Consider the following 13,733-nt stretch of genomic DNA (forward strand, 5'->3'; position numbering starts at 1 on the left):
AGATCTCTGCTCGATGCGTTCAATGAACTCCAGAACTTATAACGCGGCCCAACAGCCAAGTTAAACTCAGTCCGCGACAATATGTCTAAAACTAAAAATACAAATGAATGTGTGTATTTGATGTAATTTCAACACTTTTATTTATTTATTTATTTTTTAACTTGTCCTGTCCAACAGCTAGGCAGGCAGATGAGAGCTGAGGGCCTCTTGTGTTGGACATATTTTACTTTAACAAGAGGGGTTATTCATCTTCAGACAAACCAAAGGTATGACTGAATAAACCCCTTTTGTAATTGAGGCCAAACTTTATTCATTTCAACCATGATTGAAAATCTTTGATGTTGGACCGGACGGAAAAGGAAAGAAGGGAAGAAGAGAGAGGGATGTCAGAGGGGGGGGGGGTGATAGTGAGAGGGGGGGTAAGACCATGAAGCAGCATGGAGCAGACAGGTTTACTGGTTGTTTATCATTACGGTACGGTTCAAATGCAGTACAAAAAGGGCGGGGCCTGTCCACACACACTCAAATGTTATCAACACACCTGCTAGCTGCAAAAAATGTTCACATGTCAACATGTACACAAAACAGATAGTGTTCACAAACGCATACCTATGCCTTTAAACCAACTAGTGTGAAATCTTTTTCAACACTTTTAAAGTACAATAAGTCTGTGGATTCTTTTTAATAACATTGTTATGCTGTTGCTAATAAATGATGAGTATTTCTCGTGGTAGTTTTGCTGATGGTCTGGTCTGGTTGATACGTGGTGAGTTTCTGCTTCATGCAGGCGTTGATACTTTAAACGGGATCTTAGGTCTGAATGTTCTGTAGATGTGAGACAGACTGCTCACATGCAGACATGGAGCCAAACACACACTCACACGCTGCAGTGAGTGACGGGCAGCGGGTTTACGTTTTTACCATCCCTGCGCGATTCACCTGCTGCCCCCCCCCCTCTTCCTCACACATCCCGTCCCCTCAACTGCGCGCTCTTCCTCAGAGACGGGAGCGCGCCGTTTTAGGCACGGCAATTCACAGGTTTCCGGGTGGTACCAACTCTATGAAGTAATAGATTATAGTAAACTGATAGTTTTCTCTCCAAGCACCGCTACTACTGCGCGCCTCTGGCATCGCATCGTGCCCGAGAAGGACTGGTCTAATGAAAAAAAAAAAAGTATTAAAGATTTGTCTGCGAGCCACATGTGACCATCAAAAGAGCCATATATGGCTCGCGAGCCATAGGTTCCCGACCCCTGTACTAAAGAGTTTGCTGCAAAAAGAAGTGTATTATTCTTAGTATTTTTTCTGCTTTTTGGGAGGTTTGAAGCAAAAGTGATGAACAGATCGATCTGTGGAAATCTCATTAAGACCCTCTCCATCATCTTTTGATCTATTGTAAAAGCGTTCTCAGTCATCTTTTGATTGATTGTCATTTTCAGGGAAAAATAAAAAAAAACCTGTGTTGTTTTCTAGGACATAGTTTCCACAGAGCGGCAGGAGTTCATTAAAAATTCCTCTGAGTTGAGAGCGTAACCGTTGGCATGGAGCAACCCCGTCCCCACTTCCTGTCACCCATCTGTTTGCACGCTCTTCCACAAGCTTACAGAACCTCAAACCTTCAACCTAGTATTAGCAGTGCACCAAAAATGACGAGCAGTATTGGATCTATCCAGCCGTACAGCTTTAGGCCAGATGTCAGCTCTGACGAGGAAAACAAAGACGCACTTGGATCTGTTTGTCTGTAGATCGATGCATCGGAGCATTGAACCGTGACCGCACAGCGTATTTTCTACATCACTGCTAAAAGCTTTTTCAAACATCTGCTCCTGATTCTCAACAATTTGAATGAAGAAATACTTAGCAGCGCAGTTTTAATCTTAATTTTCACCATCAAAAAAAAAAACTACAAGAACATGGTTAAAAACCAAATACATGATTTTCATTGGAGTGGGTCTTTAAGTTTTTAAAGGGAAATCCAGTCAAAATGATTTTTTTTTTGTCAGTCTGTAAACCAAAGTATGCTGATAAAGGTGAACTAACCTGAATGGTTTTCTCTGCAGGCGCTCGTGGAGTTGGGGTGCGTGGTAAAGAAAAGTTTGGTGAAAGAGCCCAAACCCTCACTGTTTAGCCGTTCTGCTCACCAGTCAAGAACAAACAGAGCAGGGGAAGTTGGGGAACCAGACGAGGTGTTTTATGAGCCCACCATCAGCTGCTGCCTGAGACTCAGTCAGGTGTTGCCCAACGAACGGCACTGGAACGACTGTTGTTGATCAGCAAGTTCACCGTTACAATTGTGTAGTTTTTCTTTCACTGGGAATATTTTTAAAAACTGTGTTATTGTGTTTCTGTTTGAAATAAAAAAAATAATTATTGCTGACTTGCATTAGTTTTTGCTCAAAAACAAACATTTAAAGTTGTAACATTGCTGATGTTTACTATTACTTTATTTCTGAGCAATATATTTTATTTACTTTTTGCTGCAAAAGTCACAAAAATTGAGTTTTTATGTTTTAGAACAAGATCAATGAAAAATGTATAAATCAAAATAGAAAGCAAATAGGAGTGAATTTTTGTTTACTGTGTGTTGGGGTGAGCTCAGAGAGTACAAAAGGTTAAACCCTTGATGCCTGAATTTATTTTCCAGCTATTTCCAGCTTCCGCAATAATCACTAAGGTTTTTGCTTTAGGTAGAGTAGCTACAGTAAACATCATATTAAATGTTTTAATATGGCAAAAGTTGAATTCCATAATTATTCTCAGGAGAAACAAAGAGCTTAAATGCATTTCCCCCCCACTATAATTCTGGCCAGCAGAGGGAAAATCCCTACTAGGAGCCAAAGAGGAAAAGTTGATTTTGGATTTAGTGTCGCCTACATGCTTCCTCTCCAGTTCTAATTCCAAACTTTGCATCAAAACCAAAGATCTTTTTGACAAAGCTCTATAGTGGTCTATCTGATATTTTGAATGTTGTTTGTCAAAGAGCAAGAAAAAAACACTGGTTGGCTGTAAAAAGGCCGCATAGAATTCAAATCTGAGAACAATTCCAGGAATCTGGGAAACCAGGGGGCTCAGGACGGAAATAACAGCCATCTGGCACAATCTGACTCCATTATGAACCTGTCTTTCCTCAACCTGAGCTTTCAAATTGATGTACCCTGATGAAGCTTTTGCATGGTTCTCCCTCTGCTGCAAACATGTGATTATGATTATAGATGTCCTTGGTGTTTTCTTAAGGACATTAAGCATTTCTTAACCTTTTGCACGTAATGCATCATGTGTGTACGTCCTGTGCCTTTTGTGAACACTCTGGTGTGATCTTCCAGTTTTGGTGTGTTGTGTTTGTCAGTTTTTCATCAATTCCTCTTTTGTTTTTTTTCCATTCTTCAATGCTAAAATTACAAGGAGCAACCTCCACACCCAAACCTGACCTGGAAACAAACAAAAAAGGACTTTCAAGTTTTCCAAAGACCATTCCAACTAACGTGCCTGTCAGGGGGGCAGAGGGGATGTGAGGAATGAAAACAGGATGCTCTGTGTTTTAGGCTGTTATGTGGGGCCAACCATTGTTCAACTGACAATTAAATGAAAGAGGCAAAGGCTTCCATTTCAGATCAACGCAGACTTTCTGTTGGAGGTTTGTTTTTGCTCTAAAAGACAAAGAAAATGCCTTTTTGTTTTTCTCTGTTTGTTGTGAGTTTGCAGTGCATCTGCTTTGTTTCTAGCTGTGGTGAGTAATGCTCCCTTCCTTTGGATCTGCAATGCTTCGTCTGGTAGCTATTGATGCTATTTGATTTGAGAGGATCAAGCAGCTTTTGTTGTTTTATTTTTCTGGTATTGAGCTAAAACAGAACCACAGCATCATAAATTATGGACAAAATGATCGGAACTGACAGCACTCGACTACTATCTTTCCCTCCCTCTATAGATTATACCTGTCCCGATAAGCCGGTGTTCACTCCGTCCTCACTGGTGGTGAAGTATGGAGATCCAGCCTTTGCCACGTGTGTAGCATGCCAGTCTGACTGTGATGAAAGTCTCGCTAATTTGGAAGCCTCTGGATATAAAGAAAAAAATGGAAGCACATTAAAGTGGAAAGTTAGCAGCTTGACTGAATGGAAGAGTGATCCCATCTGCTATTATATTGATCACAATGGAACTCAGTGTTGTAGCACACTGAAGGTCACTCTGTACCGTAAGTACAATCTTTGAAAATGTCTCAATTTGAACTCTGATGGTGTTTGCTGAACATTTATTTGTGATTTCCTGGTTTCTCAGAAATGCCAACAAACGTGTCCATCTCTGTTTTAAACCATTCTGGGCCAATGCTTGAGAAGAGTCAGTACAACCTTGTGTGTGAAGTAGGGGATGTGGCTCCTGCTGAGAACCTGACTGTGACCTTCTACAGAGGACAGACAGAACTAGGCAAAGCACAGTACTCCAGAACAACTTCAAGGAAACCAGAGAATGGCTCCTTCAGTCTCAGCCTTAACGCCACCAAAGAAGATGATGGAGCCCAGTTCTCATGTGGAGCCAAGCTGGAACTAGGACCTGAAGGACCACAGCGCCCCTTAGTGGTCAGGTCACAGAGTCTCACTGCAACAGTCCACTGTAAGTCAAAGGAAAATCCATTATCAAGTGTTGTAAAATCCACTTCTATTAATTATTTTAAATCTAATATTTTAATTATTCTATGTTAGTAAACAGAATTTTTCAGAAAAAATGCAGTTTAAAAAAGTGATTAAAAAAAAACCTGACAGTTAAAGTTCAGGAACTGCTTTACAATTCATGTCGTTCACCTTTAGTCTTATCCTGTCTGGTGTCGCCACAGGTGGTTAGGCATGGAGTTTTACTGACTGCCCTTCCTTACACATGACCGTGTATCCTGTGTCAGGAAGGGCAACTCTGTATTTTTGACACCACAAAAGTACATGTTTGTAATAGTCTAGAGGGCTTTTTTAACCTTACAATTCACAAAAGGAGTTGTGTAAGAGGTAATGACTCAGTGCCTGTAGTAAAAAAGGAAAACCCAAATCCTGAACTTTGTGACTGCCTGTCATTTCAGCACTTTTTGCACAAATATTTTTGGACTTTTTTTTAAGAGGACGCTTAAAGACTCTTTAAGATCTGACTCACATGTCATGTTCCTCCCTTACATCTGTTAGAGGATGACTCTGCATTGACTTCCTGCTCCGGCTATTTCCTTTCTATTATTATCTAGAATCGCGGCATGCACCTGTTCAGCCAGTTATTTAAGGTTTCTGCTATTGATGCTTCAGTTACTCATCCTTCTGACCTGCTTCATGTCCCTGGGAGACCCGGACCAATATGCTTCTGTGCTTCACTTCCAACCTTTGGTGACCTTATGTATAATCAGAAGTCAAAGAATCTGTTGCAACTACGCTGTAGCTAAAACCTGCAAGGTTCCCCACCATCTATTCCCAAACATCCATGGTCTCATGCCTCCATAGATGGTCCTGGTGTCCTATCTCACAGGACAATTTGGTTATTCTGACAGTCGTAGACCACTTTTCTAAAATGGTGCACTTTATCCCTCATTCCTAATTGCCACCTGTCAAAGAGACTGCAGAGGTCATGTGGCAATGCTTGTTCAGGCTCATGGATTAGAGATATTGTTTCAGATCAAGGTCTCTAATCCATCCCAAACTTCTGGTCTTAATTCTGTTGTCTTCTTTGCATTTCCTTCAGTCTCTTCTCAGGGTTTCCCCCTCAGACCAATGGCCAGGCAGAGACAATCTCAGTATTTGGAGGCAAGTCTTAAAACCCATCTGCCTGGTTCCGAAACGTTATTTGGGTGGAGTAGGCCAACTAGGACTGTGAGAAGTGGGTCCCAGAGGAGTCATTGTAGGCCCCTTCCAGTTTAATCTAGGATCCAGCTTTCATTTTGGAGTTTAAGTGTTATCATCCAAATCAGCCCAGTGGACCACTTGGTGCCGGTGCTTGAAAGTATGGGAGGTTGTCCTGTTCCTTAGCACCTGTAAGAGGATGATCATGTATGAACTTCCTGTGTCAGCTGTTTTCCATCTAATAATCATCTAGGATCATGCCGTGCACCCATTTAGCCAGGTTTTTAAGTTTTCTGCTCCTTCTGTTTCTCTGCCAGATCCTAGTTGTTGATCACCTGTTCCAGAGGTTTTTTATGTTCTGGTTAAGTCGTGTTGTCTCGCCAGTATCCCAACCTCTGCCTGTCCATCATTTTGTGCCCTTCTGACATCCTGACTTATGCGTGTCCTGACTGCCTGGCCCCGACTCGCTTCACTTATCAAAGCTCTTCCGGACTACAATCCTAAAGGAAGTGGTGCCTGTAGAGAATCTTCCTGACTGCATTTCTCTTCTGTTCTGTTGTCGTGGATCTCTACAGAAGCATCACATTTTCTTTTATAAATCCTCCTTTTTTATTTAGATACATTCCATGTTGTGAAATTTGATGAGATAGTTGCACATTTTCCCCCGATAACTTTTAGTAAGTCTCAATTCTTAAATGTGATATCATGAAAGTGGCATTTTTTAACAGCAGTTGAGTGCTCTGTTTTGACAATATCAAACTCCCCCCCCCCCCCTTTTTTTGATAGTATAACTTTATTTCCTTCTCTGTGAATTCCCAACCAGATGGTCCTGACCTGCAGGCAACAGTTAATCCAGATCAGATCACAGTCAAGGAAAAAGGAACTCTCCGTCTGAACTGCTCGGCTGTGGGAAACCCCAACCCCTCATACATCTGGACTCTTCCATTCAGGGGCCCTCACTTTAATGACGGAGTTCTAACCATTGAAACTGCAAGTTCTCAGCATGAAGGGCAGTACAATTGCACTGTCAGCAACAGTGTCAAGACAGTCAGTGTGCTTTTTAACGTGAAAGTCCAAAGTAAGTAAATGACTCACCACAAAAACACAAAACTACCGGTAATCAACCAAAAATGGCTGCTCCATGTTTCATTCATGGAAATGTCTTTGAACCGTCTGCCTCCACAGGTTTGGAGGCCACCTCCTCTGCGGCCCCTCAAGCAGACTCAAGCTTCACAACAGCTAGAAGCACTGTGACGACTCCTTCTGGACCAACAAGTGATGTCACACCACAGTTCAGTTTACAGGTTCATCAAATCATTCTGTGTTCTGTGATTTTTGTCTCTTTACAGGCTTCAGCTTATAGTTTGTAAACTGCTAACCCACAGGAGTGGATTTACCACTAGCCAGAATGCCTGTTGCCCCCAACACTTTGGGGCCCCTGAGCTGAGCACTTAACACATACGGTATATGTATGTATAAAATAATGTCCACGCCTATTACTATTTAAAGTCCCACTCCAATCATCTTTTGACCTATGGTAAAAGTGTTCCCAGTGGTCCTTTTATGTTGTTTTTAGTCAAAATAGAAAAAAAACTCTGTTGTTTTCTAGTTTCTGCAGAGCAGCATTAGTTAATTAGAAATTCTGAGTTGTAGATGGGACCATTGGGGCAGATTAACCCTGCCCACATTTTCCATCATCCCTTTTGCATCCCTTTGGATTTTTGACACTGATGCTATCTAAAAGTGGCTAATGAAGAAGGTCTTGGATTTAAAAAATGATTAATACAACCACTGCTGAGGGCCCCGTGTAATTGTTCGCCTGGGGCCCCCAAACTACCAAGTCTGCCACTGCTAACACATGTGTAATGGAGGATTAAGTACTTAACCTTATGTTGATGCCTAACCACTGGAAGGGATCCTCCCTGACACCTGTGTGCTACGGTAAAACTCTGCTGACATGGGTAAACTTTTAGAAGAAACATAGTGTTTTGGTTTTGGGATTATTAGTGAGTCATAAACTTTGAAATGATTCCTTCAAGAAAGATAAGTTCTGGCAAAATGTGAACAAAATAACCTTCTTTCTTCCTACTTGATGTCTTAACTGTTCCACCTGGTCTTGCACTGCTGACATGCAACTTTCAGTTCATAAAAGTTGATGACTTCATTTGAAGAAAAAAGCAGAAACCACGTTGTAAACTTTGTTTTTTGCTGCTCAAATGTTAAACCTTTTTTTTCCCTTTTCTTAAAGTTTACAGAAAGATTGTCTTGAAACTTTATTCTAGTAACTCCATCCGAAGCTTCTCATAAATATCCGACATTTTAAATGCAAAAGAAGGAGAGACTGATACTGATGAGATCCCATTCGTCCCTGGCTCATCAGCTGTAGCAAAGGAAGCAGCTTTTTGAGTTTTAAAAAAGGGGGGGGAGGCATTTAAAATAAAACTTTTGTGCATTTATGAATGAGCTTTAATGCTGGAATTTTTAAAAGAGAATTTAGAAGAAAAAAATGCAGATTTAGGAAAAGGATTTCAAATGTAAAAAGGCTTTCATCATATTCACTCTGAATATAAACTTTGACTTATTCTGCACGTTCATCCTGCTTGCTTGTGTTTGTGGTATCTTTGGCTGAAACCTTAGACCAGTGTTTTTCAACCAGTGTGCCGCGTCACACTAGTGTGCCGTGGAAGATGGTCAAGTGTGCCGTGGAAAATTGCCCTCATTAATTGATCTAAAAACATTTCCCATCTCCAGGAAATCAGCTCTTTGTTCATCCTTACAGGCCCTGATAAAACACAAAGAAATTAGGAATATGAAAGATCATAAAATACTTTTTCTTTGTGTTTATTTGATTCTATTAAAGACATTTTGATAAGAATGACGGTACTGCGATTTAGCCGCAGCTTAATCTGTTTTAGGAAAAGTCCTGCCCCTTTAACTGTCTCCGCCAATCATTCTTGGATTCTTAATCACATGTCTTCAGTCTAACCAATCAGAAGTGGCTAAAGTCTTGACTTCCTTGTTCTGAATTCTGCTCATAAAGTCTCTCAGTTCCAACAAAAATACCAGCTAAAGCTCGTCTTTAGCGGTGTAGCTTTCCACAGAATCCGGTGTCAGACCGTGGAACAAGTGAACAAAACGATGAAGCTCAGAGACGCTCGTCTTTCTGCTTTCGCCGGATTATTGAACTACATCTCCCGTGATGCATTGGGTTAAAAGTGACAGCGTGAGCGTCTCGGCGCACAACGAGTCTCTCCTCTTAACGTCTTGAAACCACAACGAACACAAATCAAACAGTTTTTAAATCTTCTAACGTAACTTTTATTACATCTTTTAGAAAAAAAAACAGCTGCAACTTCCAGCTTTTTCTGCCACAATTATCAAAAAAATGCACATGAGATTTTGGAGGGGCTGTACATCAATACAGACTGAGTTTCTCCTTTTTTTTTTTGAATGCTGGTGTGCCGCGGGATTTTTGTCAATGTTAAAGTGTGCTGTGGCTCAAAAAAGGTTGAAAAACACTGCCTTAGACCTATCATGGTTTCTTATGAGGAAAATGTACGGCTCATTCTGAAACATTCTACAGCTAGTAAGGACAGCTATGCATTTTTATTGGGCTTTGCTTTGTCATATTTTTTTGTTTTTTTCTGTTGCTGCGTTTTTTAAAGATAATTTGGTCTACGTTTATCTATCTCTTGAAAATAAAAAGAACAATAAATATGGCTGTCATGTCTTCATTTTTTACGTATTTGGAAATCCCTTGTTTTCAGGGTGGTCGCAAATATTTTTATGGCGATGTCTTTTAAAACCATTTTATTTTCAGTATCAAAAATCTTTTGGTGTTGAATTCCTAGATAAATTTGTTTCCTTGATGTGTGAAATTGTCACAGCTCAAATGTATTTGAGTTATTTTTCCAAAAATGATTAAATTACTGATACCTTGTCTTCTGGATCAAATGTTTATTACAAAAAAAAAAAAAAAACCTAAGGCAAAAAGATGGCAAACAGAAAAATGATCATCATAAACATCCTCCATTCAACCATTTTGTGAACCTGCAGAACCTCTTTCGTGGTCAAGGAGCTGCTGGAGCCTATCCCTGCTACCGTTGGGCTAAGGTGGGGTAAACCCGGGAAAAATCAGCAGTCTGTTGCCACACAATCACACACACTCATATTCCCATTGATTCCTTGGGATCATTCAGAATCGTGCAGTTTTCACTGTGGATTTGTTGGGATGTGGGAAGAAGTGGAGTGTCAGGAGAAAACCCACACATGAACCAGGGACTTATTTCTATTTACTAACCACTACACCACTTTGTAGCCCAACTATGTCCAGTCTTACAATTTTATTGCAGTTTTACTTTTGTAAAATTGACAGAATCCTTAAGTTTGTAACACTGATTACATTTAAAGACATTTGCCATTTTACTGAAAAAGTAAAGATCACACCAAGGTCAAGCTGTTTGCTCCTTCAAAAACTGAAGGTTTACATTTTCTCCTAACAAATAGATTGGATGGATTATGATTTTTTTTCAATGAGTTCATTCTCTGAAAACCAAAATCTTTTTCTGCTGTAAAGAATCACACCATTGCAAATTACCAGTAATGTGTTGACATTTAAATGCTGTCAAACTGAACAGGAAATATGCACTTCCACCTCTCACTTCTGCTTAACCCAAAACTGACTCATAGCTGATCCATGATTTCCATTCTGTCTCCTCACACGGCACTCAAAGAGTGTAATGGATGCAATGTCGTGTCCTGTATGTGTCAGAGCAAATATGTGTATTTCTGATTATGCAACTTAAATGGCATCATTTAGGACACACACACATAGCTGATACCTATATATTAGGGATCTAAAGATTTGTTATAACAGCAATTTGATTCATATATTTTGTGGTTGCTGATACAATTGATAATATTGTTTAATTTTTTTAATAATTCGATTTGATCTGATTCACTGACCTTAAATCTTTACAGGACATCTTTAGCCAAAGGTTCAACCAGTGTGACTCAGAGATAAATACCTGGTACTGAAAAGTGCAGGTGACGTGTTCTTATGTATTTGTTGTATTCTAATGATGTGTTGATCATTTTTTTGCTCCCATGTTTTTGGTCTGTTGTGATGGACTTGGTCGTTTTTATTTTATAGTAAAATAAACCAACCATGTCTCAATTCAAATGGTATTTTCCCAGATCCATTCAATTATTGATTTATCTCATTTTGAAATGATTTTTTTTAATAGTACAGGTAGATTTAACACAATTTGACTGGTTGGATCATAGGAATATAAATGAATTCATCAAATGTATACATACTGTATATTACTTAAAGTATTGGCTCATCTGCCTTGACTCATATATGAAGTGAAGTGCTATCCCATTCCTAACTCATAGAGTTTAATATGATGTCAGTCCAACTTCTCTAGCTATTACAGCTTCAACTTCTCTGGGACGGCTGTCTAAAAGCTTGAGGAGTGTGTTTACAGGAATTTTTTAACCATTACTTCAAAAGTGCATTGAGGTCACACACTGATGTTGGTGGAGAAGGCCTGGCTTTCAGTCTCAGCTCTAATTCATCCCAAAGGTGTTCTGTTGGATTCAGGTCAGGACTCTGTGCAGGTCAGTCAAGTTTATCCACACCAGACTCTGTCATCCATGCTGGAAGAGGAAGAATCTGCTCCAAACTGTTCCTTCAAGGTTGGGAGAATTGAATTCTACAAAATGTTTTGATATCCTGAAGCATTCGGAGTTCCTTTCACTGGAACTAAAGGACCAAGCCCAAGTCCAGAAATACAACCCCACACCATAATTCCTCCTCCACCAAATTTCATACTCGACACAATGCAGTCTGAAATGTGCAGTGCTCCTGCCAACCTCCAAACCAAGACTCGTCCATCAGATTGCCAGATGTAAAAGCGTGAGTCATCACTCCAGAGAAGGCATCTCCACTGCTCTAAAGTCCAGTGGTGGCGTGCTTTACACCACTGCATCCGACGCTTTGCGTTGCACTTGGTGATGTGTGGCTTGGATGCAGCTGCTCGGTGATGGAGACCCATTCCATGAAACTCTCTGAGTGCTGTACTTGGGCTAACGTGAAGGTCACATGAAGAGAGAAAGGTCCTCCATTGAGTACATCAATGGGGGACCTTTCTGTGTGGAGTTTGCATGTTTTCCACGTGGCTACGTGGGTTTTCTCTGGGGTCTCCGGCTTCCTCCCACTGTCCCAAAATATGCTTCATAGGTTAACTGGTTAATCTAAATTGTCGGTAGGTGTGAATGTGAGAGTGCGTGTGTTTGTGATTGTGGACACTCTACCCTGTGACAGACTGGCAACCTGTCCAGGGTGTCCCCTGCCTTTGCCCACAAGTGGCCAGGATAGGCTCCAGCAGCCCCATGACCCCAAAAGGGACAAAACGGAAGAAGATGAATATCTACATGAAACATGGATATTTCGTTTGTCTTCTTTAGTTATTTTTCCTTGTTTTGTTTTGTTTTGTTTTTATTGCTTTAAATAAACCAATTGCAAAAACAATCAAGTGAATTACCTCTGATAGTCATTAAAAGAAGATGAATTGCACAGCTGTGTTGCATCATCAGAACACTATTTTCAATGTGTCATAAAAAAATCAAACTAAGTTAAAATGATTTTTTTTGTTTATTGTGTCACTACTGTGTTTAGAAAGTTTAAAATAACCTCTAACTGTACAGAGAAAAAAAGCATTTAAGAAACTTTCATAACACAGGGAAAGTACAATATTAGAAACATTGGACAAAGTCCCACACATTTCACAAACTTTAAACATTGCAAAGGTACTTTAATGGTTAGCAGATATTTGTCTTAATCATCTCATCAGGCAAACATGTTTACCTGAAACTTTGGTAAGCCTCCACCCAAAAATAGATAAATAAAACACATTGTTTTGAAAAAGTCAGCGATGTCTCAGTTTAAAAGAAATACATTAAAAGCAGCAAAGACGGACAAAGACTTCTAGTTTTAGAAGTAGCTGTTGAAACAACTTCAGAAACAGAAGTTTCTCAAGCTAGAAACTGGCTGTTCAGATGTGGATGATAAACTGTTGTGAGGACTGAATTTGTGTGGTTTTCTTCATGTACTGTTTTCCTTGTCAGTCTCACCGGGTTCAGGCTGATAATCCACAGCTGGATTCATGTAGTTCATCACCTTCAGTCCTTTTAAGTGTCTGGTTTCCAGGTCGTCTGTTCTGTTCTGACACTCTTTTGGTGCGCTGTTGGATTTGTTATGTTTCAAATCAGTTTATTTATTGAATGTTTCAGTTTCTGCCACCATAGCAAGCCTCCTGCATGTTGGATCCTTCATCTCCAGTTCCTGACAACTGTTTACTGCCTCCTTTTGCTACAGGATAAAGAGAACGGAATGAGGAACCAGTGATTGTCAGAATGTGTGGTTTGCAAGCTCTCCTTGCTCTCCAGTTGCAGATAACTTTAAATTTCCCACATTTGAACAGGGTTTATTTCATTAAAAGGCCAGAGTTTGACCATCAGCTTAGTTTTTGACCTAGAGATGAATGTGACTGTTAGAAAACTGAAGCAAGTACATATGTTCGTCACTCACTGAAAGCTACACTTCCATTACACATGTGCATAGATGAGGACTTTTTTAAGCAGTGATAACATCAGCTGGAGCCTTTTTCTGTGGAGTATACACCCGCTTCCTTCCACAGTTCAGAGGCGTGCATCTGGCGATTGTCATTTCCCCAAGGGGAGGGGATTTCAAAATGAGCACAATTTGCTAACAATTTCCGCTCTTCCTCTTACACTACTATTGCTGGGATGGGCTCAGAAGACCCACCATCACCAAAAGTCCACCCCCTCATTTTGAATGAGGCTGAATAGACAGAAAGTTTAAAGTCCTACTCTGATCATCTTTAGATCTATTGTAAAATCATC

At 40.2% G+C, this 13,733-nt stretch overlaps 2 protein-coding genes across 4 annotated transcripts in view; both read left to right on the top strand.

Moving 5' to 3' along the window:
- gtf3c1 (general transcription factor IIIC subunit 1) overlaps positions 1-13,733 on the top strand; it is a 45,845-nt gene that overhangs the window by 26,225 nt on the left and 5,887 nt on the right. For all 3 annotated transcript variants that reach the window (XM_004066086.4, XM_011477938.3, XM_023958627.1), the window contains exon 40: positions 2,061-3,727. In XM_004066086.4, the coding sequence (XP_004066134.2) occupies positions 2,061-2,270 (210 nt within the window). In that variant the 3' untranslated portion in view covers positions 2,271-3,727. The remainder of the gene's footprint in view (positions 1-2,060; positions 3,728-13,733) is intronic.
- On the top strand, positions 3,734-8,303 carry LOC111947916 (intercellular adhesion molecule 1-like). The gene is made up of 4 exons (XM_023958633.1): positions 3,734-4,192; positions 4,276-4,608; positions 6,628-6,882; positions 6,990-8,303. Exons 1-4 carry the CDS (start codon positions 3,868-3,870, stop codon positions 7,172-7,174), a joined length of 1,098 nt encoding a protein of 365 aa, XP_023814401.1. The 5' UTR covers positions 3,734-3,867; the 3' UTR covers positions 7,175-8,303.

The sequence above is a fragment of the Oryzias latipes genome, chromosome 1 (assembly GCF_002234675.1).
Source record: "Oryzias latipes chromosome 1, ASM223467v1".
Taxonomy (NCBI): Eukaryota; Metazoa; Chordata; class Actinopteri; order Beloniformes; family Adrianichthyidae; genus Oryzias; species Oryzias latipes.

Coding starts and splice junctions, on each gene's coding strand:
- LOC111947916 (XM_023958633.1), top strand. CDS start 3,868: ATGGACAAAATGATCGGAACTGACAGCACTCGACTACTATCTTTCCCT. Junction 4,609..6,627: donor TCTCACTGCAACAGTCCACT/GTAAGTCAAAGG, acceptor ATTCCCAACCAG/ATGGTCCTGACCTGCAGGCA. Junction 6,883..6,989: donor TTTTAACGTGAAAGTCCAAA/GTAAGTAAATGA, acceptor CTGCCTCCACAG/GTTTGGAGGCCACCTCCTCT.